At 42.8% G+C, this 25,155-nt stretch overlaps 1 protein-coding gene across 1 annotated transcript in view; it reads right to left on the bottom strand.

Moving 5' to 3' along the window:
- Window positions 1-25,155, bottom strand: part of LOC115541697 (inactive dipeptidyl peptidase 10-like) — a 254,281-nt gene that overhangs the window by 134,831 nt on the left and 94,295 nt on the right. Inside the window, exons 6-10 of the mRNA XM_030353542.1 lie at window positions 22,210-22,262; window positions 21,431-21,512; window positions 20,966-21,086; window positions 18,137-18,291; window positions 268-368 (exon numbers count right to left, since the gene is read on the bottom strand). Of these exons, the coding sequence (XP_030209402.1) occupies window positions 268-368; window positions 18,137-18,291; window positions 20,966-21,086; window positions 21,431-21,512; window positions 22,210-22,262 (512 nt within the window). The remainder of the gene's footprint in view (window positions 1-267; window positions 369-18,136; window positions 18,292-20,965; window positions 21,087-21,430; window positions 21,513-22,209; window positions 22,263-25,155) is intronic.

The following is a 25,155-nucleotide window of genomic DNA, read 5'->3' as shown; positions in this document are numbered from 1 at the left end:
AACTTAGCACAAAAAGTAAGGAAATTGGTGTTGGTTGATTACTTCTCTGTGGTAACAATGCTTTTTGGCAATAAATCTTATACCATTGGATAGCCTTCAAGGTACCCTTTCAAATGGTGCCCCATTTGCAGAAAAGATTTGGCAAATTTTTCATTGGCCCAACCCACATACTCAGCGCTGCTGCTCATCCCACAAATGCCTGTTCCTAACAATTGGGGCACCATTTGAAAGGGAACTAAACAGTGTGTGTGTGTGTATGTGACTCACCTCGTCCTGAATCCCTCGGGTGGTACCAGCTCCTGCGTGTGTGTGTTCGTCCCAAACAGGTTGACCACAGACAGCCTCACGGAGGGATTGACCTGACCGGCCTGGGCACGCACGTGTTTGTGTGTGTGTGTGTGTGTGTGTGTGTGTGTGTGTTTGTGTAAATAACAAAGAGAAGGGCAGACAGGGAAAGAAAGACAAAAGGTAACGCTTTATATTAAAGTCCTTGTAATAAGCCTTTGTTAATAGGTAATAAGACCTTATTTTATGCTTATTAACTCTAATTTGGGTTAATAAGACTATCTATAAGGGTCAATAATAGCATAATAACCATGTTTATTATGAGATTACAAGACATTTATAAGCACTTATAAGAAACTTGTTAACTATTTATTGATTGCTTAATAACATTAATAATAGATGTATTATAGTTGTCAATAAACGCATTACAAACCCATTTATTGAGTCTTACTAACTTACTTATTATGTCATTGCTAAACCTTTACTAAGCATTTTTTGCTGCCTTATGAAGGTAAAACGGCTTTATTATTCATTTATTAGCAGTTAACTCATTGGCTGCTAATGACGTCTATAGACGTCAATTTAAATACAACCGTTGACTGCCAAAGACGTCTATAGACGTCAATTATGTTTTTCAACGGGGCGGGCTGGGGAGCGATCTGGAGCACCTTGTCACAAAAAATCAGGCTTGTAAACAGAGAATTTACTACCGAACTGACCCGCTAGGTGGGTCGTGCGCTGTGCCAAATTGGATGGGAGATGAGTAAACAGTAGCCTAATGGGTGAAGAAAGTGAACATGGCGCCCGCGAAACGTAAGCAAAATTTCAGACAGCTAACACTCGAACAGAGTATGTGTCTCAGTGTCGCGATCAACTTGGTTGTTTGCGATAAAGCCTCTGACGAAAAACCCGGGCCAAGTAGAGAGAGTAGGCCTACACGGCGTATTTCAGCAGACACCTCCGAATCATCAGGTGATGAATTCAGCGAACCTGACCCAGATTCGTCAGATGAGTGGTTGCCGTCAACCGGGAACAGCAGAGCCTCATCCCCTGACGCGTCTCCAGGAAGACGTAAGGGGGGTAAGAGCTAACTTTTCACCTTCTCTCCTCCTTCAGTCCGTCAGATGAACACCATTTAGTCCCACTAGTTCAGGGATGGGCAACTTCCATGATAAAGAGGGCCACATTTTTCATCATAACCATCGGAGGGCCACATGACTGCACACTTCAACTAAACGTGAGCTGAGAGAAGCTACACAATTTTGAATTTGGTAGATATGATTTCCTGTATTCTGGTGCATTTTGGGGATGGCCACTACCTAAAAAATCATCCAGAATCATAACCTATGTACGGTATGTTAATTGAACCAACATACATTAATTTCATGTTTTCCATGCTCAAACAGCCACATGAATGGTCAGTATTTTTATCAGTGCAAAGGGCTCACATACATCATCATTCAATGAAGTAAAAAAACTGAAAAACAGTGGCCCAAAATTAAGTGCAACAACTCAATGAACTAAAACCCAACAAAGAGTTTTAGTAGTTGTAGTGGCGACTTAAGTGGATATCTTTAATGACTGATATCGCTTCTAAGCAAACTAGACGCATGGGTTTGCCTTCGAATTCTATGAATTTTTCTCATCTTTCTTTCTTGACCGAGTTTTCTGTAACTCGATCAATTATTATTACTTTGTATTTTATGTATTTTTTATGTGCGGGCCTGACTGAGTGAGGATGCGGGCCGCACTGAGTGAGGATGCGGGCCGCATGCGGCCCGCGGGCCGACAGTTGCCCATCCCTGTACTAGTTCATTACTGTAGCTAATATGTGTTGCCAGTAGCCTACTGATGTGAAGGGATTTACAATTTACAGATCGTGCGTCCAGCAGAGCTCACACTCGCACTCCCACTGTTAGCCTCAGTCCATGTCACATTGAACGCCATTTAGTCCAACTAGTTCATAATGTAACATCTGTTGCCAGCCTACTGATGTGAAGCAATTTTCAATTTACAGATCATGCATCCAGCAGAGCTCCCAATCCTGTTGGCAAAGCGAAGAAGAAATGTAAAAAAAAGTATTCTTCACATCACACCGCAGCAATAAAAAAATATTTTTTTTATAGTAGGCTAATTGTATATTTTTCTATAATTTACAGGTCGTGCATCCAGCAGAGCTCCGACTCCTATTGGCAAAGCGAAGAAGAAAGGTAAAAAAAAGTATTCTTCACATCACAACGCAGCAATAAAAAATATGTTTTATGGTAATTTTATATATTTCTATAATTTACAGGTCGTGCATCCAGCAGAGGTTGCGGGGATGACTGGCATCAAGCTGGCTGGCAACCAAACAATTTCCCCTTCACTGCAACCCCTGGACCCCGGAGGGCTGCTGCGGAGCTGGATAGCGACCTGCCAACTGACTTCCTGACTGACAAGCTGCTCCAAAATATTGTGGATCAGACCAACCTATATGCAAGTCAATATTATGATGCACAACCTGACAATCTGCCATATAGCAGAGGAAATGCATGGAAACCAGTGTCAGTCCCAGAATTGAAAACTTTCTTTGGACTCAGTTTTCTCACTGGTTATATCAAAAAGCCTAGCCTTGAACTGTACTGGAGTGTTGATGAGGTAGATGCCACGCCCCATTTCGGCAAGACTATGCCTAGGAACAGATTTCAGATTATATGGAGGTTCCTTCATTTCAACAATAATGCATCACAAGATGCAACTGACAAAATGTACAAAGTCCGCCCAGTGTTAGATTACATTGTGGAAAAGTTCAAGGAGATGTATCAACCAGGGCAAAACATTTGCATTGATGAGGGTATGATGCACTGGGGGGGGCGCCTGTCTTTCAGGGTGTATAACCCACAAAAGCCTAAATATGGAATAAAATCCTACATACTGTGTGACTCTGCCACAGGGTACTGCTTCAATATGCGTCCTTATGTTGGGGAAGCTAGTACTCGGCCAGAGATAGTGTTCTCTCTCCTTGATCGTCTCCATTGTTCATGGATCATTTCTAAAATTTTGTAGCACTGTGTGAAGGTTTACTGGGAGTGAAAACCAACGTCTGTGGAACACTGAGGAAACATAGGGGGGAACCTCAGATCATCAGCGAGATGACAAAGACTGACTTGGGGGTGGGGGAAAAAGTTGTGCGGCACAATGAGAGGGTGATGGTAGTAGCATGGCAGGACAAACGGTTGGTTAGGATGGTGACTACCTACCACCAAGATAGCATGCAGAGGGTTGATGTGTGGAGGAGGGGAAACAAAGACAAGGCTGCTCAGCTCAAGCCAGAGTGTGTTGTTGTGTACAATGCATCCATGAATGGGGTAGACAAGTTGGACCAAATTATTGCATACTATCCCTTCATCCGAAGATCGCTGAACTGGTCAAAGAAGTTTGTAGCCTATCTCTTCCAACTATGCATGTTTAACGCCTATGTCCTCTACCGAGCCAGAAACCCAGGGGAGTGTAAAACCCTCTTGGAGTTCATTCGCAGGGTAGTGAAGTCCTGGACAGTAAAGCGACATGTGGGAGGGTGTGAGGAGGAGGAAGTGGAGGAGGAGGAAGTGGAAGGTGTGGGGGTTGAGGGGTCTGGGACTTGGAGGAAGGCTGACGTACTCCGAGAGCACCATATAACACTGACCCAGAGAGCAGGCTAGACGGAGGGCTAAGCAGACACAAACTCAAACACCTGATGCCCACCAGCAAGAAGGGGAGACCAGCAAGGAGGTGTAGGGTCTGTGCTCGCAGGGGTCTGCGCAGCGAGACAAAATGTGGTGTCAGTCCTGTCGTGTCCCCTTGCACGCAGGGGAGTGTTTTACAGCTTACCACACTAAGCTGAACTATTTTGTGTAGGGGTGGAAACAAGCACACACACACACACACACACACACACACACACACACACACACACACACACACACACACACACACACACACACACACACACACACACACACACACACACACACACAGGATTTGATATAGCTGCGCCAACATACAGAAATACATACCTGGAAAGAATTGTACAACTGACATTTTGAAGAATTTTCTTTTTTTTTATTTATATTATATATTGGTTATATATTTGCAAATAAATTATTATTGTCCTATCAAAATACCTGTCTCAATTTTGTTTTTGCTGTTTTATGGAGGGAAACCAATTTTCAGGTGTTGAAGGGGTCACTAACATTTGTCATTTGTCATTTGTCATTTGTCACATCACGCATAGACTACTGCAACGCCCTCCTCGCCGGACTCCCCACCAAACTCATCAACAGACTGCAGATCATTCAGACCTCAGCCGCCCGGATCATCACCCGCACCAAATCATCTGACCACATCACCCCTGTCCTCATCCAACTTCACTGGCTCCCAGTACACTACCGCATCCAATATAAAACCCTACTCCTCACCTACAAAGCTCTCCACAACCTAGCCCCCAGTTACCTCTGCGACCTCCTCCAAGAATACACTCCCTCCCGCTCCCTCCGCTCAACCTCTGCTGGACTACTATGTATCCCCACATCACGACTCACTACAATGGGTGCCCGGTCATTCAGCTGTTCAGCACCCAGACTCTGGAACTCCCTCCCCCCACACATAAAACAGTCAGACACCATTACAACCTTCAAGTCACAACTCAAAACTCACCTGTTCAAACTCGCACACAACGTCTAACTGATCATTGTTTTGATTGTTTGTTTGTTTTGTTTTGTCTTGTTTTTGTTTTATTTATTTTTTATTTATTATGTTTTTTCCACAATGTCTTTTTTTTTTAAACGATTTATGATGACTATATGCTCTGTAAGGTGACCTTGGGTGTCTTGAAAGGCGCCTCTAAATTAAATGTATTATTATTATTATTATTACTAAAGCAAAAAAAGTTTATTTTCACAAAAAGCTTGTTTTCTCCATTTTTGGTCAAAAACAGGTGTTTTTGGTGAAACCAACGTATGTTCTACTGCCGATTACTAAAGCGAGAACACTGCTTATAAAGGTTAATAAGGTTAAAAGGTTAATGTCTCTAGGGAAGACATACGGAATAGCACGTTTATTACACGAATGCACACGAATTACACCCGATAGAGTCACGCTATTTATTTTTTTACCCGAATTAGACCCGATGTAAGCCAATGTAACCCGAAACATACCGATTGCCTGCAGGCCGAATTATACCAATAGTCTAACGACAATTAACGATTGTGACCAGATTGTGTTAATTGTGTTGTGTTAAGACCCTCAATCTGTCACTTGGGTATAAATAGGGGGTGATGGATGGATGTCCTACTTTTATAATTAAAGGGGTACTTCGTCCATTTAGAACCGGCGTTCTATTATTATAAAATCGCTATTGTAATATAAATAAATATATAAATAAATATCAGTCTAAACCAGTCTCCCCTTGGCCTTCTCCCCAAATGACGCCAAATGACGTCAAATGACGCCAAACGCACTTTGGGTGTCTTCCCTGGCATAAATCGTTATGTTATCGTTATAACATCGGGTATGTGTAAATGCTACCCCGATAAATTGACCCGATCATACATTTTTAGCCCGATGTCACCCGAATCACCCCGACTTCCACATCGGTGGTCCATCGGCCATTAGCGGCCATTAGCGGGATGGTGTAAACGGGGCATAAGAAAATAAATAATGAATACTCTGATAACTCTGACTGTTTTGATTGAGAATAAGCATTACATGTTTGGTTGGTAATATTGCCGTTCATCATTAGGCCTATTCCTGCTGCAGATGCGTTGCATTCTAAAAATGTATTAGATTAAACAAGTTCTCGATTGATCCTCTAACTTCACCTTAACTTAATTAAGGATGCTAAGAGCATCGTTAGCCTACTATAGCCTCAGTTGCATCGCCAACAGACATTCCGTGTATTGGATGGGTTTTATTAAAACAAATCCAATACCACGGAATGCCCAGCTGGCGCATTTTCGCGACCAAAAACAGTGGTTACCGCCGATATATTACTCATAGACTGCTGTTAGGTTTAAACACTTTCATGAATTGCACCCATACATTTTCTAATCGGGGGCCCCAATGGCAAGTTCCGCAATGGGAGCATTTAGTGCAATGGTGTTGCGATCCACTCCTACTTTTTCACAGGCCGCAGTTATGGATTTCTTCTTTTTGAAGACACTCAACACTCTGCGGTACCTGTCAAGGACTTCATCTGGGTCGCGTGCTAGGATATAAAATAATAAGTAAACAAGGTGTTTAAGGTGTGCAATGGAAATTAACAGCATTCAGCATCTCTAGCCTAAAATTGGGCAACACACAAATCACATCGATGGGTTTGTTGTAGTAGTATAGTCTGGTATGATTTGCAAACCGAGAAAAAGAAAATCATGTGAATTTTTTTGATCAATTTGTAGTTTTATCTTCCTCTGGTGAATTGATGTGATACCATTGAAACAAAGAAGTTTTATCTAAAATAAATGAGTCCACTCGAACAACCCGGAAGTCTAAAGGTTGAATTTTTTTTTACACACAAATAGAGCTGTTAGGGGGAGTGTATGTTTGCAAATACCATAGTTAATATATTCATACAACAAGTATGTTGATGTGCTTGTTGTTTGATTTCATATTGTGAAGTTTAATTATGTAGTGACTGAACTAAGGGCTAAATTGTAAAATTGGCAGACATTTTTTACACAATTTCATGGTTTGCCTAACCTGGGAAGTGTTGCTAAACCAGTCAAATACCATAGACAAGTAATTGGATATGATTATGAATTCATATTCCAAAACCCAAAATAGGCAACATTAAAATCTAGGGCTGATGATAACCTGACTATAAAAAGTATAGGCCTAACATAAATTACCTCTTGAAACATATCGCTGTGTGGCCGTTTTGCTTCCTTTCTTTCCCTTCCGATTCTTTCCCTTCTGCTTCTTTGTCTTTTTCTTTGACTTCTTCCTCTTCTTCTTCTTCCCATCGTCTGAGGAGGAGTCGGAGGAGTTGGAGGAGTTGGAGGATTCGGAAGACAACAACGAATTTGAGTTTGACTTCTCCATGGCCTCATGGGATGGTTGGGAATTGTGGCTGGTCTTTCTTGTTGCTGTATAAAGGAAACACAAAGAACATTGCCCACATAGACAGTTAGCAGACAGGTTACAATAAGCAATTATGCCGTTTAGATATGGATTCAGCAAAAGGGGCCGCAGTTCACTGTAAGAAAGGTGTCCCTGAAATTCCGGACACACAGTGTTTACTCTGTTATGGTGAACATTTTGGAAGAAACTAATTATTTACCTATATTCAGATAGTTGACCTTTCAGGAAGTCTCTCTCAGCTGTAAGGTATTTTATTTTTTCTTCTTGGCATTCCAATTTCAATCTGGACAGCTCATGCTCGTGTTTTAAATTCTGCAGACCCGGTTTGGCAGTTTGAGACATTTGGGCAGCACCTGGGGACAGCAAAGAAATAACAATTTAGGATTAATTTCTAATAATCTGTATCGGGGACAAGACAGATTTTGAAGCATTACTTGCCCCCTTCCTGACAAGCTAGCATGACAAAATTGTTTGCATTAGATCCGTTTGGTTACCTAGTTTCATATGATGGCATGAGCTAAACATTAGCTAAAAGATTTTCGCTAGCAAAGAAGGGAGCGTGTCTATGTTCCCCGGGTCCTATGTTCCCCGGGTCCTATGTTCCCCGGGTCCTATGTTCCCCTCTTTGTATGAGACTGGGGAACATAGGACCCTTTTTTAAAAAAAGGGTCCTATGTTCCCCGCTTTTCCCAAAAAGGGTCCTATGTTCCCCGATATGTATGTGACCGGGGAACATAGGACCCTTTTTAAAAAAAAGGGTTCTATGTTCCCCGGTCTGTTACTTTTTCCATCATTACTGCCAAATTCCGGCCGAGATAACTACCATTGCATGTCTTTACCTTTTGTGGAAGAGGGAGGCGCACAGAGCTTTTGGCCGTGATATTATTATACAATTATATTATAGTATATACTATCATATAAAGAGCTACGGGAGTCGCAAACGGCAAAAATCACTTTATCCTCCATGCTGCAGTTCACCCCGGACTGCACTGCAATGAGTTGGCCGGTTGAACGCTGATTGGCTGTTACGTTACACATGTCCCTCAGTGGCCACGCTGTTGAACGCCGATTGGCTGTCATCACGCGAATATCGCGTCAAAGTTTAAATATTTTTAAAGATTGATAGATTGCGGGGAACATAGGACCCTTTTTGAGAAAAACGGGATACATAGGACCCGGGGTACATAGGGATGACCCCGCAAAGAACTAGCTTACCTAGAACCAGCTAACGTTGCAATAGCATTACATTCTTAAACTTACCAGAAGAGTCATGTTGCTTGTGCCTGTCTTATGACTGCCAGTTGCTTCTTCTCTCAAAGACCTGGTTCGGGGTGCTGACGACTCCGAGATGTTTGGCAAACCTTCGTGATACATTTTGTCGCATGTCCATCAAGCCATCTGCTACTTGCATGAACAGAACTTTCGGTTTAAAAATTACCCTAAAAATAAAAGCCTTTAACGGCATTTCAGAATGTTTGTAAACAATAGGCGTCAAGATGCTTCTGGGTGGCAGAAAGTGAATGGTTTCCACTGACCTGGGCCCAGTTTCCCGAAAGCATTGTTAGCCTAAGTGGATCGTGAAGTGCGTCGTACAAGCATCGTACAGTTTTCACACCGTTTCCCGAAAGCATCGAAAAAAAACGCTCGTAGCTAACGAGGACTCAGGGGTTCTCGTAGGATGCTAAGAACATCGTTAGCCTACTATAGCATCAGTTGCATCGCCAACAGACATTCCGTGTATTGGATGGGTTTTATTAAAACAAATCCAATACCACGGAATGCCCAGCTGGCGCATTTTCGCGACCAGAAACAGTGGTTACCGCCGATATATTACTCATAGACTGCTGTTAGGTTTAAACAGCAAAGATAGAGACATGTTAGAAGTCAACAACAACATAATTTATTGCAGCGATGTAAAATTCCAAAAATACATGCGCAGCCGAAATGTACCGATCAAACGCCAGGTCACAAGGCATATAATAAAATAAAATGATTCCATTGCTCGTGTGTGGGAGGTCGCTTTCGAGCTGCACTTGCTGTCTCCCTCTGATTTGAATACAACCATCGTGCTTAAAATGTCTTCATATTGATCAATGACAGAAGACATAGGCTACTGTAGACATGAATCATGAAATTCTCCAACACCAGCGGGTGTCGGAGAATTTCTGCAGGCGTTTTTTGTTGCGATTGTTTGCATTAAGCACTGTAGGCGCTTCGGTGAGGCTGTGATGAAGTTCACTATTTATTGGACCGTGTCTAGACGAACATCCCTGACCATAGTTAATCGCGTTTGTAGTCTACACTCAGACGTGAACTCATTATTGCATGCGGGTGTCTTCATTCATAAAAAGATTAAAACATTCAAATTATTCTAAAGAGGTCTAGACTCCATGCGCAGCCCCGCCTTCTCCAGTGAACCAAGAAAGCCTGCGCCGTTATGAACGGGGAATTTGACCCCCTCAGTTTTACACAGGAAACTTGAGATAATAAGGTAAAATCGCCGGGCGTGCCAAGCTGCGACCGAACCGAGATGGCAGTGTATAAATCTCATCTCATCATCTCATCTCATTTTCGTCCGCTTATCCGGGGTCGGGTCGCGGGGGGAGCAGCTCAAGCAGGGGGCCCCAGACTTCCCTTTTCCGGGCCACATTGACCAACTCTGACGGGGGGATCCCGAGGCGTTCCCAGGCCAGTGTTGAGATATAATCTCTCCACCTAGTCCTGGGTCTTCCCCGAGGTCTCCTCCCCACTGGACGTGCCTGAAACACCTCCCAAGGAAGGCGCCCAGTGGGCATCCTTACCAGATGCCCGAACCACCTCAGCTGACTCCTTTCTAAGTAAAGGAGCAGCGGCTCTAATCCGAGTTCCTCACGGATGGCTGAGCTTCTCACCCTATCCCTAAGGGAGACGCCAGCCACCCTTCTGAGAAAACTCATCTCGGCCGCTTGTACCCGCGATCTCGTCCTTTCGGTCATCACCCAGCCCTCATGACCATAGGTGAGGATAGGAACGAAGATCGACCGGTAGATCGAGAGCTTTGCCTTGCGGCTCAGCTCTCTTTTCGTTACAACGGTGCGGTAAAGCGAACGCAATACCGCCCCCGCTGCTCCGATTCTCCGGCCAATCTCACGCTCCATAGTACCCTCACTCGCGAACAAGACCCCAAGGTACTTGAACTCCTTCACTTGGGCTAAGGACTCATTTCCTACCCGGAGTAAGCAAATCCATCGGTTTCCTGCTAAGAGTCATACAGGGATCTATCCTCAGGGCCATTGGATGGCCCTGAGGATAGATCCCCTTACCCCATACTCCCGCAGCACCTCCCACAGTTTCTCCCGGGGGACCCGGTCATACACCTTCTCCAGATCCACAAAACACATGTAGACCGGATGGGCATACTCCCAGGCCCCCTCCAGGATCCTTGCGAGAGTGAAGAGCTGGTCCGTAGTTCCACGTCCGGGGCGAAAACCGCATTGTTCCTCTTCAATCTGAGGTTCGACGATCGGCCGAACCCTCCTTTCCAGCACCTTGGAGTAGACTTTACCAGGGAGGCTGAGAAGTGTGATACCCCGGTAATTGGCACACCCCCCGATTTGCACTCCTTTGGCACTGTACCCGACTCCCACGCGATGTTGAATAGGCGTTTAAAAAAAAATAGCTTGTGTCACAACTACATTTATGAACTATAAATAATAATAATAATTCATTTTATTTGAGGGCGCCTTTCAAAGCACCCAAGGTCACCTTACAGGGCAGTTTAAAAACAAAAAACAAAATCAACAATCATAAAAAACACAAGAACAAGTGTGGGGTGGGATGGGTTAGATGGAATATGTCAGTTTAAAAAGATTTGTTTTGAGACGGGACTTAAAAGTGGAAAGAGTGTCAGAATTACGGATGTCAGGTGGGAGGGTGTTCCAGAGGTGGGGGGCAGATCTGCTGAAGGCTCTGGACCCCATGGTAACCAGGCGGGCGGGAGGCACAGTGAATTGAATGGAAGAGGAGGACCGGAGAGTGCGGTTGGGTGTGTTGGTGTGTAGGAGTTCACAGATGTATGGAGGGGCGAGGTTGTGGAGGGCCTTGAAGGTGAGGAGCAGAATCTTGAAGTGGATGCGGGTTTTGACCGGGAGCCAGTGAAGCTGCTGAAGGACTGGGGTGATGTGATTAATGGAGGGGGTTCTGGTGATGATGCGGGCGGCAGAGTTCTGGACCAGTTGGAGTTTTCGGATGGACTTGAGGGGGAGACCGAAGAGGAGGGAGTTACAGTAATCGATGCGGGAAGTGACCAGGGTGTGAACAAGGGTGGCTGTGCTATGGGGTGTGAGGGATGGGCGGAGGCGGTTGATATTGCGTAGATGGTAGTAGGCAGACCTGGTGATGTTATTGATGTGTGCTTGGAATGATAGTGAAAATGAATGTTAAATTTTACGGAAAATATGGCCAAGTGGAAGTAGATAAATGATGAACAGGAGGGGGCCTAGAACAGAACCCTGGGGAACACAGTGACTGGAAGTGACTGGGATTTGAAAGTTTTGAGTTGGATGAACTGAGTACGGCCGCACTCAGATCAAGGAGGGTGAGAATAGTGAGGTGTCCGGAGTCTGCTGCCATGAGAAGGTCATTGTTGATTTTAACCAGGGCTGTTTCTGTGCTGTGGAGGGGCGGAAACCAGATTGAAATTGTTCAATCTGGTTTCCTATAGCCTAAATCATCCTGCCCAACAATATGGGCAGGATCTAGACCAAGCTCTCCTAATCGGGTCAGCAATAACAGTGTGTCAATGCCGTGAAAGAAGGTACGCAAAGTGTGTTCAGGATTGGGACTGATATAGCATATGTCGGCCTAGGCCCAATCAACCCATTTTCCTGCGACATTCCTGCATCTCCTCCTCCTACATAGCCCGTTTCAGGACCGTGTCAATGGACAGTTACAATCCTACGAACGTCGTGAGTACAGTGTACGCGCGTTCATGTTGAGAGGAGTTTCGGGAAACGCTCCAAAGAAATTCACGATGGTTCGCAAGATCCCTCGTGAGAATGATCGTACGAGCGAAGATCCATCGTTTTCGGGAGACGAGGCCCTGAAGCGATCCAGCCGGCTACTGTACACATAGTTACATAACAAAATTTGTTGTTGATCTGAAGATGGAACGAGGACGAAAACTATATCAATATTATATAATATTATATATATATATATATATATATATATCATTTTAATTCTCTTATCAACATGGTGAAGTGCATCGGCTTGCCTTGTGCAAATGATTTTTTATTGATAACAACATTGGCATATATCAAAACAGGACGATACAAAAAAAGAGCCTATAGTGCAATTAAACGACTGCTTTGAACAAATGTCATTTGAACATAGCAGTCAGGTTACTGCTTCTTTGTTTTGAGCCAAAGAAAAAAAAAAGAAAAAAAGTTTTTTTTTTTTAATCGCGCGATAAAAAAATTATCGCTGTTAAATTTGGTTTGAGTTAACGCCGTTAATAACGCGTTTAACTGACAGCTCTAATATATATATATATATACACGTCCCTTAGCACCCCACAAGAAGAAAATCATTAATTCCAAACATTTACTATGTTTTCTCAATCACTCTGCCCTGGGCCCCGTTCCCGATAACGATGGATCCACGCTCGTTTGATCATTCTCACGATGGATCTTGTGATCCATCATGAATTTCTTTGGAGCGTTTCCCGAAACTCCTCTTAACATGAACGCACGTTCACTGCACTCACAACGTTTGTAGGATTGTAACTGTCTGCTGGAATAGTGCTGAAATGGGCTCCGTAGGATGGGGTGACGCAGGAATGTCGCAGGGAAATGGGGTTAAAAAGCGTTAAAATATCTCCCCATCAAGGCCAACAGCAGAGTAGCATACGAAAATAATATGAATGCTTAAGATATTAAAACACAATTTATTGGGCCTATGCCGATAGCAGTCCTAATCCTGAATGCCCTGTGCCTACATTTTTTCACGGCATTTTCCCCCCTGAAATAATTCCATATTACAAAAATAGCTTGTGTCACAACTACATTTATCTTAATTTGCTGATTTCTGAAACATGCTTTGCGCAGCAAAGAGAGCCGACTTTATTTTATTCCGCTTTCATTGATTGGCGCGCACTCTCTAGTCTAGAATATTTGTAGACATTAAAAATGCAACGTTCCATTCATTCATTATCATTTAAACGCAGAGGCTAGGCATTGGCACACGGCTATTGCTGACCCGATTAGGAGAGCTTGGTCTAGATCCTTCCCATATTGTTGGGCAGGATGATGTAGGCTATAGCCTAGGTCTTTTAACACTGCCAAGTTCGTCAAGGCGCGGGCTTTCTTGTTTCAATGGAGAAGGCGGGGCTGCGCACGGAGTCTAGACCTCTTTAGAATAATTTGTGCCTCCGTGAAGTCCAACAAAAAAAAGGTTTAACAATGACATAATAGGTAAGTTAGTAAGACTCAATAAATGGGTTTATAATGTGTTTATTAACAACTATAAGAAACTCATAAGACTATTATTATTGTTATTAAGCAATCAATAAATAGTTAACAAGTTTCTTATAAGTGCTTATAAAAGTCTTATAATCTCCCAATAAACATGGTTATTATGCTATTATCGACCCTTATAGATAGTCTTAATAACCCTTATTATAAGGCTTATTAAAATACCTTAATGTAAAGCGCTACCAGGCAAAATAGATGATTAGTAATGTCACACACACCACACACACACACACACACACACACACACACACACACACACACACACACACACACACACACACACACACACACACACACACACACACACACGCAAACACAACCATAACTCTAGAACTCTTTAGAATAATTTGTATTATTGCAAAAAAAATTATGAATGAAGACACCCGCATGCAATAATGAGTTCACGTCTGAGTGCAGACATACACGATTAACTATGGTCAGGGATGTTCGTTACTGTCTAGACACGGTCCAATAAATAATGAACTTCATCACAGCCTCACCAAAGCGCCCACAGTGCTTAATGCAAACAATCGCAACAAAAAACGCCTGCCGAAATTCTCAGACACCCGCAGGTCTCAGCATGATTTATGTCTACAGTAGCCTATGTCTCCTGCCATTGATCAATATGAGGACCTTTTAACCACGATGGTTGAATTAAAATCCGAGAGAGACAGCAAGTGCAGCTCGAAAGAGACCTCCCACACAAAAGCAATGTAATCATTGGATTTTATTATATGCCTTGTGACATGGCGTTTGATTGGTACATTTCGGCTGCGCATGTATTTTTGGAATATTAAATTCCTGCAATAAATTATGTTGATGTTGACTTTAACATGTCTCTATCTTTGCTGTTTAAATCTAACAGTAATCTATGAGTAACACATCGATAGTAACCACTGTTTTTGATTGTGGAATTACGCCAGCTCGGCATTCCAGCTTTTACAACCCGGAAGAACGTATGGTGATGTCATGTCTCATTAAGTTAGATGCAAAAAGACAACATTTTGGAAAGAGGAACACAAATCTGTGACTTTTACTATGCTGTTACAAAACAAGCATGCTAAGATGGCGCTGCAGGCGCTCAGACAACTCATTTTTGAAGGTACTTCAAATACAAAACCATTAAAGCTAATCAAATACCTTCAGAAAAATTAACTGCTCATGAAAAAAACAAAATGCCGCATTTGTCACCAGATGATGAAACGTTTAAAGAAGAATGGCAGGGATCATTACAGCTGGTAAATGTATCGTCTTCTTCTTTATAGGCTAATATCATTTAAGTAGCCTGTAACTATCTGTACATTTAGCCTGCTTGCCTACAAGCACAATTGACTAGCAGTTTTGTGTTCAAACATGCATCATTAATAACCCCTTTCCATCAGCCATTATACGGGATGCAAAATGTAGGCTACTGTACAAAGTTCATAGTGATTGATGCACAATAATGGTATTTTTTAAGCTGCACCAATTAATAACTTAACCAATTAAACAATACTGTGAACTTTTGTAAGGATATGCCAGAGAGCAATGCACTGAGGGACCCAGACTGTGAAAACAATTAGGGACTTATTTTTTCAAGAAGTCCAGACTTTCGCTCATTCAGTGGATGCCGTTCATTTATCGGTAAATCATTTTTGAGCAATAAATTGTTGAGCGAAATGTATAAATATGTCCTCAGTTGAATGTATATATATATATAGTGTCTATTCTGTACCCAAGTTCGCAGAAGGGATGCAGTGTAATTATTGTACCGCTGTGGAGCGCTATGCAAGGACGCAGACTTCATATGTTAATGAGGGTGTGTTCACATGACGCACATGTTCAAGATGTTTAACGTAGTTCTAAGTGAGCTCGGCTGAGCTATATATTACGTGAGAGATAATGCCCGACGAGGTGTCCATTACCAGGAATTAATGGATGACACAGAGGAGTGAACTGGTTGCCTCCACGAAGTCCAACAAAAATCCATAACTCAAGCGCACACATACACAAATGCACCGGAGAATGGAAGGAGGGGAACAGAGTTTGTTTAGGTTTGTTTGCACGATGGAAAGCCCTAGTTATTTTTTATCTGTTTAACAGCTCACAGTCCTGCTGTGGAAGCATCTCACCAGATAACACAGACTCTGTTGGAATATCTACAGCCTTTTTTATTTCATTCCACTAAAATGGCTGCTGTTTAAACGACCTTGCCAGCTCTCCACAGAAAGGGATTGAGGACAGTATTTGAGTATTGAATCTCCTTTAAATCAATCAAAAACACACTTAGAAAAAGCTTGAGACAAGAAAATATACGACAACGACACACACATATGCAGACAAACATATGCGACAACGATTTGCCAACGCGAACAATGCATTGTACCAAAAATGGGCCTACATACATTCTATGTTTAACATTTCTGTTGTAAAGGGTCGTAAGGTCGTTCAAATCCCACAAACCCATATATAGACAGACACACACACACACACACACACATACACTCAAACACACAATCACTCACAAGGTACACACACACATGTTATGAGTGTCATCCATACATAATATATTTTATGGGGGGGCCCTCATAGTCAAATCTGATTGGTCAGACCAGACCGATCGGACCAGATAGACGATCAAATCATATAAGATATACAGTATGTTTACATATGCGGGTCCATGATGCCTTTTTTATGATGACTTTTTGCGTGGTTTCAACGCTGAAATATAATCACTTGTCACATCAGGGTTTCCACAGCGGTCTCAAGGCGCTGAAGGAACGACCGCTCTAAAGACTTTCACGGTATAACCACAATGTGTGTCTCCCTTCATGCCAGCATCTGCATTCAGTTAGACAGAATATATAATCTACTATTAGAATTATACTCTAATATAGCATGATATAATACAGCGTCATTATAGTGGTGATATCATGCTTTTCCGACTTTTCCCTTTGCTTTAGACGTTATATGATGTATACATGTTTTAGTCTGAGCCAGGGGGAGAATTCGCGCCAAACGAGAACGCCCCACAAAAAGTGTGTGAAACAGCTTTTTTGCACTCAAACTTTACTTCTGTAATTGTGTGACGTCAGACTGTGCAGTGGGAAGGGCTGAAGTGCAGAAATCCTGCCTCCTTCTTACATACAGGCGTGTAACCATAATCTAATGTGATTATGCAATTATTAACCCTGAAAAAGTGTGATATGGGATCTTCAATATAATACATTTATGAATGTATTATTCACTTCCCATCACAACCCCCTCCGTGTGAGTGGTACAACATGACTTTGTTTGAATCGGGGTTTGGAAATGCTGCCAAACCTTCTACGTTTTACCACCTGAGGTTGTGTATCTAGAATGTGTCTATAGTGTGCTCTAATTTGACAATAAACTGATTGGATAATGTCACTATCATTACATAAAGGGGTTATCAATGTCATGGTCTGTGTCGTGTTTTGGTGTGTTTCCCTGTGTTTCCCTCCTGTGTTGATTACTGCTCCCTCCCCTAATGTGTCTCAGCTGTTCCTCGTTGCGTGTCTTGTGTTTGTTACTTAAGCCCTTGTCTTTCCTTTGTTCCTCGTGCTGTCATTGTGGTTTGTTGGTCCTGCGTGTTCTCTGTTGTTACCTGTGTTCCCTTGCTCCTTGCCTTAGCCTTTTGGCAGAAATAAAGTGCAGTTCTTCCCTACCCGTCTGCATCTGGGTCCTACCTGCCTGCCTGCACCCACAACCTTAACAATCAAACAAACATTGAGGACATTTATGGAAGGCAAAACCTAGCACAGAAAATAGCACACAGAAGACTGAGTCTTTGAAGCCGAACAATCACTCATTTGGCAATTCAACTATTATATTATATAGATAATGATAGTGTTGGCCATTTCGTGGACAGTTTTATCCAGGGAAGCTTAAAGGTGACATATTATACCACACAGTGAGAGTTTGACTAGCAGTTACAAGCCGTTTTGGAAATCTGCCTCTTCTGACTTCACAAATGTGCGGGTCCACCTAGATGTATGAGGATATATGAGCAACGTTTGCTACAGTCCAGTAGGTGGGCTGGTAGACTGATCTATCTAGCACACATCTATGGGGACACCCCCACTTGTGATGTCAGAAGAGGCCGATTTTCAAAACGGCTTGTAACGGCTTATCACACTCACACCTAGTTTTATAATCTGTCACCTTTAATTCGTCCGCTACATTGCTGACTGGACACTTATAAACTCCATTTCCCAAGATGCTCTGCTGAGGTGTACACCTACCATGGGGTATGGGTAGTGTAGTCCCTGTGGGTATGTGCTGCCGGTGAACTGGGGCAGGGCCATGTTGGGCACCAGGGTGTCGTTGATGGTGAGGAAGGCCAGCCTCTCTCCGTCAGGCGACCACCAGTAGGCCAGGTGGGACTTAAGGATCTCCTCTGGATCACCGCATAATCAGAATCAGAGTTACTTTTATTACATCTTAATCTTGTATACAAGGACACAAGAGCACAATTTTTAGGCTGAGTTCCTCAACAGCCACATAGCAGCAACAATACAAGATCAAGTAAATAAAGATAATAAAAAATATAAATATGCACAATATGTAGCAGCATAGATACAAAAATAAATAATAATAATAAAATATAATAAAGTAAAAAAACTGTTGTAATACGTAATAATAAGTAATGAGGTGTAGTAAAGTGTAAAGTGTTCAAATGTTAGAGGTACCTGCCATGGTTTATTCTTTGGTGCAAAAATGCTGTCCAAATTACATAAGAATAAGTAGTTAAATAGTGTGTCGTTTTAGTGTGCGCAGGGTTGGTTTGGGGGTATAGAAACATTGATCAGTATAAATTAGAGCTGTCAGTTAAACGCGTTATTAACGGCGTTAACGCAAACCAAATTTAACGGCGTTAATTTTTTTATCGCGCGATTAACGCAATTATTTTATGATAAAAAAATAAAATAAAAATAAAAATTCTTTGGCTCAAAACAAAGAAGCAGTAGCCTGACTGCTATGTTCAAATGACATTTGTTCAAAGCAGTCGTTTAATTGCACTATAGGCTCTTTTTTTGTATCGTCCTGTTTTGATCAGTGTATATGCCAGGGGTACTCAAGTAGAAATGATGAGGGGCCACAAAAAATTTTTTCAGTGACTCAAGGGGCCGGTCGGTATACGTGTGACTGAGGCCGATATATGCTCTGTTTTAGACGTAACGCGTAAGCACGTAAGATACATAACCCCCCCTTGCGCGGTAAAATATCCCCCCTTACGTGCTTAAGTGCGTCGGCCAAAATTCCTGACTATGCGACTGAAACACACCCTACGCAGCTCGCAAAGACTGTGATTCGCCAGCTAACCACATCCTTTCAGGGGTCTCACATTTCCGGTTTTACAGCATAATAGCGCCATTTTTAAAAGGCCGTGACAGAAGCGAATGAAGAATTTTGAAGAAGGAGAAGAAGAAAACACAAGAACGAATTATGATATTTATAAATATAAACAAGCCAGCGATTTCCACTTCCACGCCCACAGATTCGTTCGTTGCTCCCCCTACTGTTCTGGCGGAGAATCCCCTTGCAACACGCGCAATCCTTAAGGAACCTTAAAGGAACCGTAAATCAAAACTTGTCTAAAACAAGTCCCTTGTGTAAATTACGTGCTTACGTCTCTGCGTCTAAAACGACCCTAAATCGGCCTTGACTGCTGCTGAGATGGACTGTCTGCCTCGAGTTTGGGAGGGCTGGAGCGGTCTGTGGGCTGGAGTGCTATCTGTTTATCGTTGCAACCCCCAGCCTCGTATTGAGATCGCGGCGCGCGGTTTCAAAATAAGAGCGCCCAACACGATTTTTTTTTTTTTTTTTTTTTTTTTTAATAATTAAAAAAACTTTTCAAAACAGCTCGAGGGCCATTAATAGACACCCCGCGGGCCACAAAAGGCCCGCGGGCCACTACTTGAGTATGACTGGTATATGCCAATGTTGTTATCAATAAAAAATCATTTGCACAAGGCAAGCCGATGCACTTCACCATGTTGATAAGAGAATTAAAATGAGAAGAATTATGGGACAAAAAAATCAAGGGATATTTAGCATAGAAAAATAATTTGTGATTAATCGCGATTAATTAGAGTTAACTATGAAATTAATGCGATTAATCACGATTAAATATTTTAATCGCTTGACAGCTCTAGTATAAATGTATCTATACATTTATAGTTATATATTTAAGTACCCGGAGTGGAATGGTTCATTATTTTTTACATGGGTGAGATTCAAATGGCCCCCTAGCTAAAGTCTATGGCCAAAGCTCAGTTATATTAATATTGGATAACTTTTAACGAAATAAAACGGGACCTCTCAAATACATGATATCGAAAGTCACTAGTCACTGAGATCATAACCAAACGAGGAAATTCTTATCGTCTTCGTGTGTGTGTGTGTGTGTGTGTGTGTGTGTGTGTGTGTGTGTGTGTGTGTGTGTGTGTGTGTGTGTGTGTGTGTGTGTGTGTGTGTGTGTGTGTGTGTGGGCTTCTCTATGTATGTGTGTGTGTGTATGTGTGTGTGTGTGTGTGTGTGTGTGTGTGTGTGTGTGTGTGTGTTGTGGTGGCCCATCCGCTGAGCAGTGCCCCACAGGGCCACATGGTGGACACAAGGGGTGTGGTATTGGATGGGAGGTACTACTCTAAAAGCTGTGTCATAGAGACCCCGCCCCACTCAGCTGTCTCACAGGTGTGCTGAGTTAGCCCTGCAATCAGGAGGCCTTTTAACCCCACCAGAAGAAGCTGAAGACGGACTGGCTGGGGGAGCGTGAGGAGACCAGACACACACACTCTGTCTGCCAAGTCTAGTGGAAAAGCCAGACAGAGCACCCTAACATCAACCGCCGACCCGGTGAAGATTTGAGTTGCCTTTTTTACCCCTCCCTTTTCCCCGCACCTTTATAAATAAATGTCATAAGTTTGATTTCACCCCCTGATTCTGCCTGTTTCTGTTCCGATTGGTTATCCCACTGTTGAGCATCACAGACCAGGCGCCCACTGTGTGTGTGTGTGTGTGTGTGTGTGTGTGTGTGTGTGTGTGTGTGTGTGTGTGTGTGTGTTACAGACCCTCGTAGAGCCAGTCAGCGAGGCCGTTGAAGATGACCTCGTGGGCCCCTGATGAGGTCACCCTAAAGGTGCTGGCCCGCAGGTCAGCCTGGTAGTACAGGTTGTTCTCAAAGACGTACAGCTGACACACACAGACATGTCCACACACACACACACACACACACAAACACACAAACACGTCCAGATCCACACACACGCGCAGACACATTTACATATGTAGAGGCACACATGCAAAGACACACACACACTCACACACACACAAACACATACACATACAGATGTAGAAACACACATGCACAGAAACACACACACACAAACGCATGCGCGGAGACACATGCGTAGAGACACACATACACACCCACACACACGTATATATAGACACACAAGAGTCGAAAAGAGAGGGAGGGAAGGTCAATACGACAGACACACAAAAGCAACAATACAGACACATTATCAGATCCTCACCAGCTGTTGGCCATGTTTCCCCCAAGCTGCGTGCTGAAGCACTGCATTCTGGACCTCTGGAGGGCTCACTTCCCACACCTCCCTGACACACACACACAAATAGAGAAACATATACACACACACACACACACACACACACACATAGAGAAACACACACAAACACAAATAGAGAGAGACACACACACACACACACACACACACACACACACACACACACACACAGAGAAACACACAAACACACACACACACACACACACAGTAATATCAAACACAAAATATTAAACACACACACACACACACACACAGACACACACACACACACACACACACACACACACACACACACACACACACACACACACACACACACACACACACACACACACACACACACAAAAACAGAAAAAATAGCGCCCAGTCTGCACTTCTCTCTAACTCTGTCTCACGGTATACATAAATATTAGTGTGCACAGTTTACCACTGTTTTAATTTATCTTGTTATTATATACTTTTTTTTATTTTATTATCGTTATTTATTATTGTGATCTATGTTGCTACTAATTTTACATATTTTTATTTCTACTTATCTTTATTACTTATTTTGTATTGTTGCTGCAATGTGGCCGTTGAACCAACTCTAAGAATTGTACTCGTCGCCTACGCACAATAAGATGTAATTATTATATATTATATAATAAGATTCATGAACATAAACATGAGCAGCGAGGAACAAACGGGCAAAACAGGAAGGTTGGGGAGTCTCTCCGCAGTACACCTACCTGGTGTGGAGGTTGTAGATGATGTAGGAGGCGGTGTAGGAGTATCTATACACCTAGAGAAGCAGGAGACATTTCTTTAGAAGTTTGTGATCTTGAAGCGGAAACCAATACAGCCATCCATGTCGACCACCACAGAAAAGTTGTTGGCTTTCTTTACAGAATCCAAGTTCATCCAGAGGTAAAGGCGGGCAGATGGTGGGGACAGCTCAAGGGTATCAGAGAACCAAATGTGATGGGTTAATCTCAGAAACAGATCTGCTGTTAACTGCCCTGTGAACCCCATGCAAAACAGCTGTTGTTCGGCAAACCATTTCTTTTTTTGTAAAGATTGTAAAAACACTATAATATTAATATTGTAAAATATTTAAAGGGACCTATTATGCTTTTTCGACTTTTATGACCTATAAACGTTTTTATAATGATTGATCGTCATGTTTAACCATACTAAAGTGTCAAATAATGACGGACATGCATTTCAACGTATTCCCTGCGGACAGTCTGGAGTGGCTGGGCAAAGCGCTAAACACTCGGGACAACGTTTGCGATTCACTTGTTCACATTTCCGGGAAATCATCTACGTAGAGGCACTCCTGCCGCGCCCCCATATGCCTGGTCAAATCTGCCCACGCGCGCGCTTCAAGGAAGGTATCCAATCACAACGAAGTTGGGTTGGCAGGAGGGGGGCGAGGGGGCGGAGAAGGACAAAACCCAGCGTTGACAGATAAAGGCTGAAAGCGCCCAGATGAGAGGAAGAGTTTCCCGAAAATCTACATCGTTTTTTGTGCATGGTTAAACATGACTATCAATCATTATAACAACGTTTATAGGTCATAAAAGTCGAAAAAGCATAATAGGTCCCCTTTAATATTGGGACAATCAGGCAACAACGTTACAGCTTAGTAAACCGACATTGCAAGGGTTCCTTCATGTATTAATGCGGATTCGACGCTGCAAGGCGATATATAATATTTATTCTATCTATGATATATATTATAGATATAATATACCTAAACACAAAAACAACCCAGATCTCCTCCAGGAGGTGGAGCAACTCATTATTTAGTGTTGTCTGCTGCCGCCCAGAGCAAACTATCTCCATAACCACTCGGAGGAAGAAGCTAAATAACTATCGTTTTTATCCTGCCGCCTTTCAAAACATTCTCAGTACTCAGCAGCCCTAGATATAGTTATTCTTACTTGATTCTATTGATTTGATTTCAATTTTAATAAAATAAGTAATATAAGGTAAAATCTTGTTTTGTTAACTTGAACTATTTTATGTTTAAATAAATGAACACATCTTGTTCAGACAGGGTGGGGGGAACGGGGGATGTGGGGGGGGGGGGAGAAACCAACAGAAAGAAGGAAATGAAGACCTTGTCTTTGTTTAAGTACTTTTGCCTTGTTCTGATAAAACTCAGAGAAAGAGAAAGCTGAGTTCTGCTGTGGGACAGAGGGGTGAGGGGTGATGAGGAGGGGGGAGGGATGATGAGGTTGGTGGGGTGATGAGGGGTGATGAGTGGTGATGAGGAGGGAGAGTTGATGAGGAGGTTAGGGTTAGGGTTAGGAGAGGATGGAGGGATGATGAGGTCGGAGGGGTGATAATGTCGCAGGGGGGGGAGGATTCAGTTACACTGCAGTGTTTTTCGCGGGGCTTGGGGGGAGAGCAGGAGTTCCACCTGGGAACGAGCGGTGGCTGAAATCAGTGATCACCCACCCACACACACACACAAACACACGCACACACACACACACACACACATAGACAGAGACACACAAACTTGCATACACTTACGGAGACACACGCTTTTATGGACACACACCCACACACACACACACACACACACACACACACACACACACACACATGCAGAAACACATACTCATACACACAGGGACGTCCTTAGGGGGGGGGGGGTAAATTAGGATGATTCCAGGGTCGCACATTATTAAAAGTATATGCAAAAATAAATAAGAAAAAGTTTTATTTTTCGGGTTAAATCATCAAATTAAGGTGGTTTGTTTCCTTGTTTTGTTGTGATTTGTTTCTCCATTTTTACAAATACATTAGAAAGTTTTCTCCCTGTTATCACCCCTCTCATTTGTCATTATTTGGTACAGCCCAAGTCTTACGCTACTGCAGAGCAAAGTAGCAGCCAGGCAGATCGTTGTGAAGCAAGTGCAGACTGCTAGTGTCTTAAACTAGCAGTCTAAAGTCAGTTTGTGTGTATCCCGGTCGGTGAAACGAAGAAGTCAGGTTGTCAGGGGAGGAAAGAGAGGAAAGAGAGAGAGGAAAGAGCTCAAAGTGGTCGACAGTTCGTCACCCAGTTTTTTATCAAGAAAGGTATATTCCTTCCTCTACACTTTCCCAACAACCTGATAACAAGCCTAGCCTAGCAGTTGGCGCTACTGTGGCTAAAATAATTACAGCCTGCACTGGATGATAAAACTGAAAAGATCGTTTGCATTACCATTATCATGATATCCAATAGCCTACCTGTCTACAAAAAGCCTAGATTATTTTTACAAGTCGAACGGATTAATTAATATCTCCAGTATGCAGGCGTTGCCAAGCAACGTGGCCTTCATAGGGTCTACATCTTTCCTAGGTGTAAATTAACACTTTTTAACCTACACCCTCCAGCCAATCAGAATCGAGTATTCACCCAGACCATGGTATAAGTAAGGGATAATGTATAGAACGGCGGTCATTATCGAGAAAATAAGCCCCGACAGGGCGAACAGGACACCGAAGCGCAGCGGAGGTGTCTTGCTTCGCCATGAAGGGGCTTATTTTACGATAATGACCGGCAAAGTTCTATACATTATCCCGCTTATTACACGGCTACTTGCCAAAACGAAACAATTTATTTACAATGTATTTGTTATCAGCATTCATAGTGTTGATCAGCAGAGAAATAGTCCGCCCAAGATGTTGACGTCGTC

This window comes from Gadus morhua, chromosome 4 (genome assembly GCF_902167405.1).
Source record: "Gadus morhua chromosome 4, gadMor3.0, whole genome shotgun sequence".
NCBI classification, from domain to species: Eukaryota; Metazoa; Chordata; class Actinopteri; order Gadiformes; family Gadidae; genus Gadus; species Gadus morhua.
Note: the sequence above shows the minus strand (reverse complement) of the source record. Positions and strands in the feature narration are given on the sequence as shown.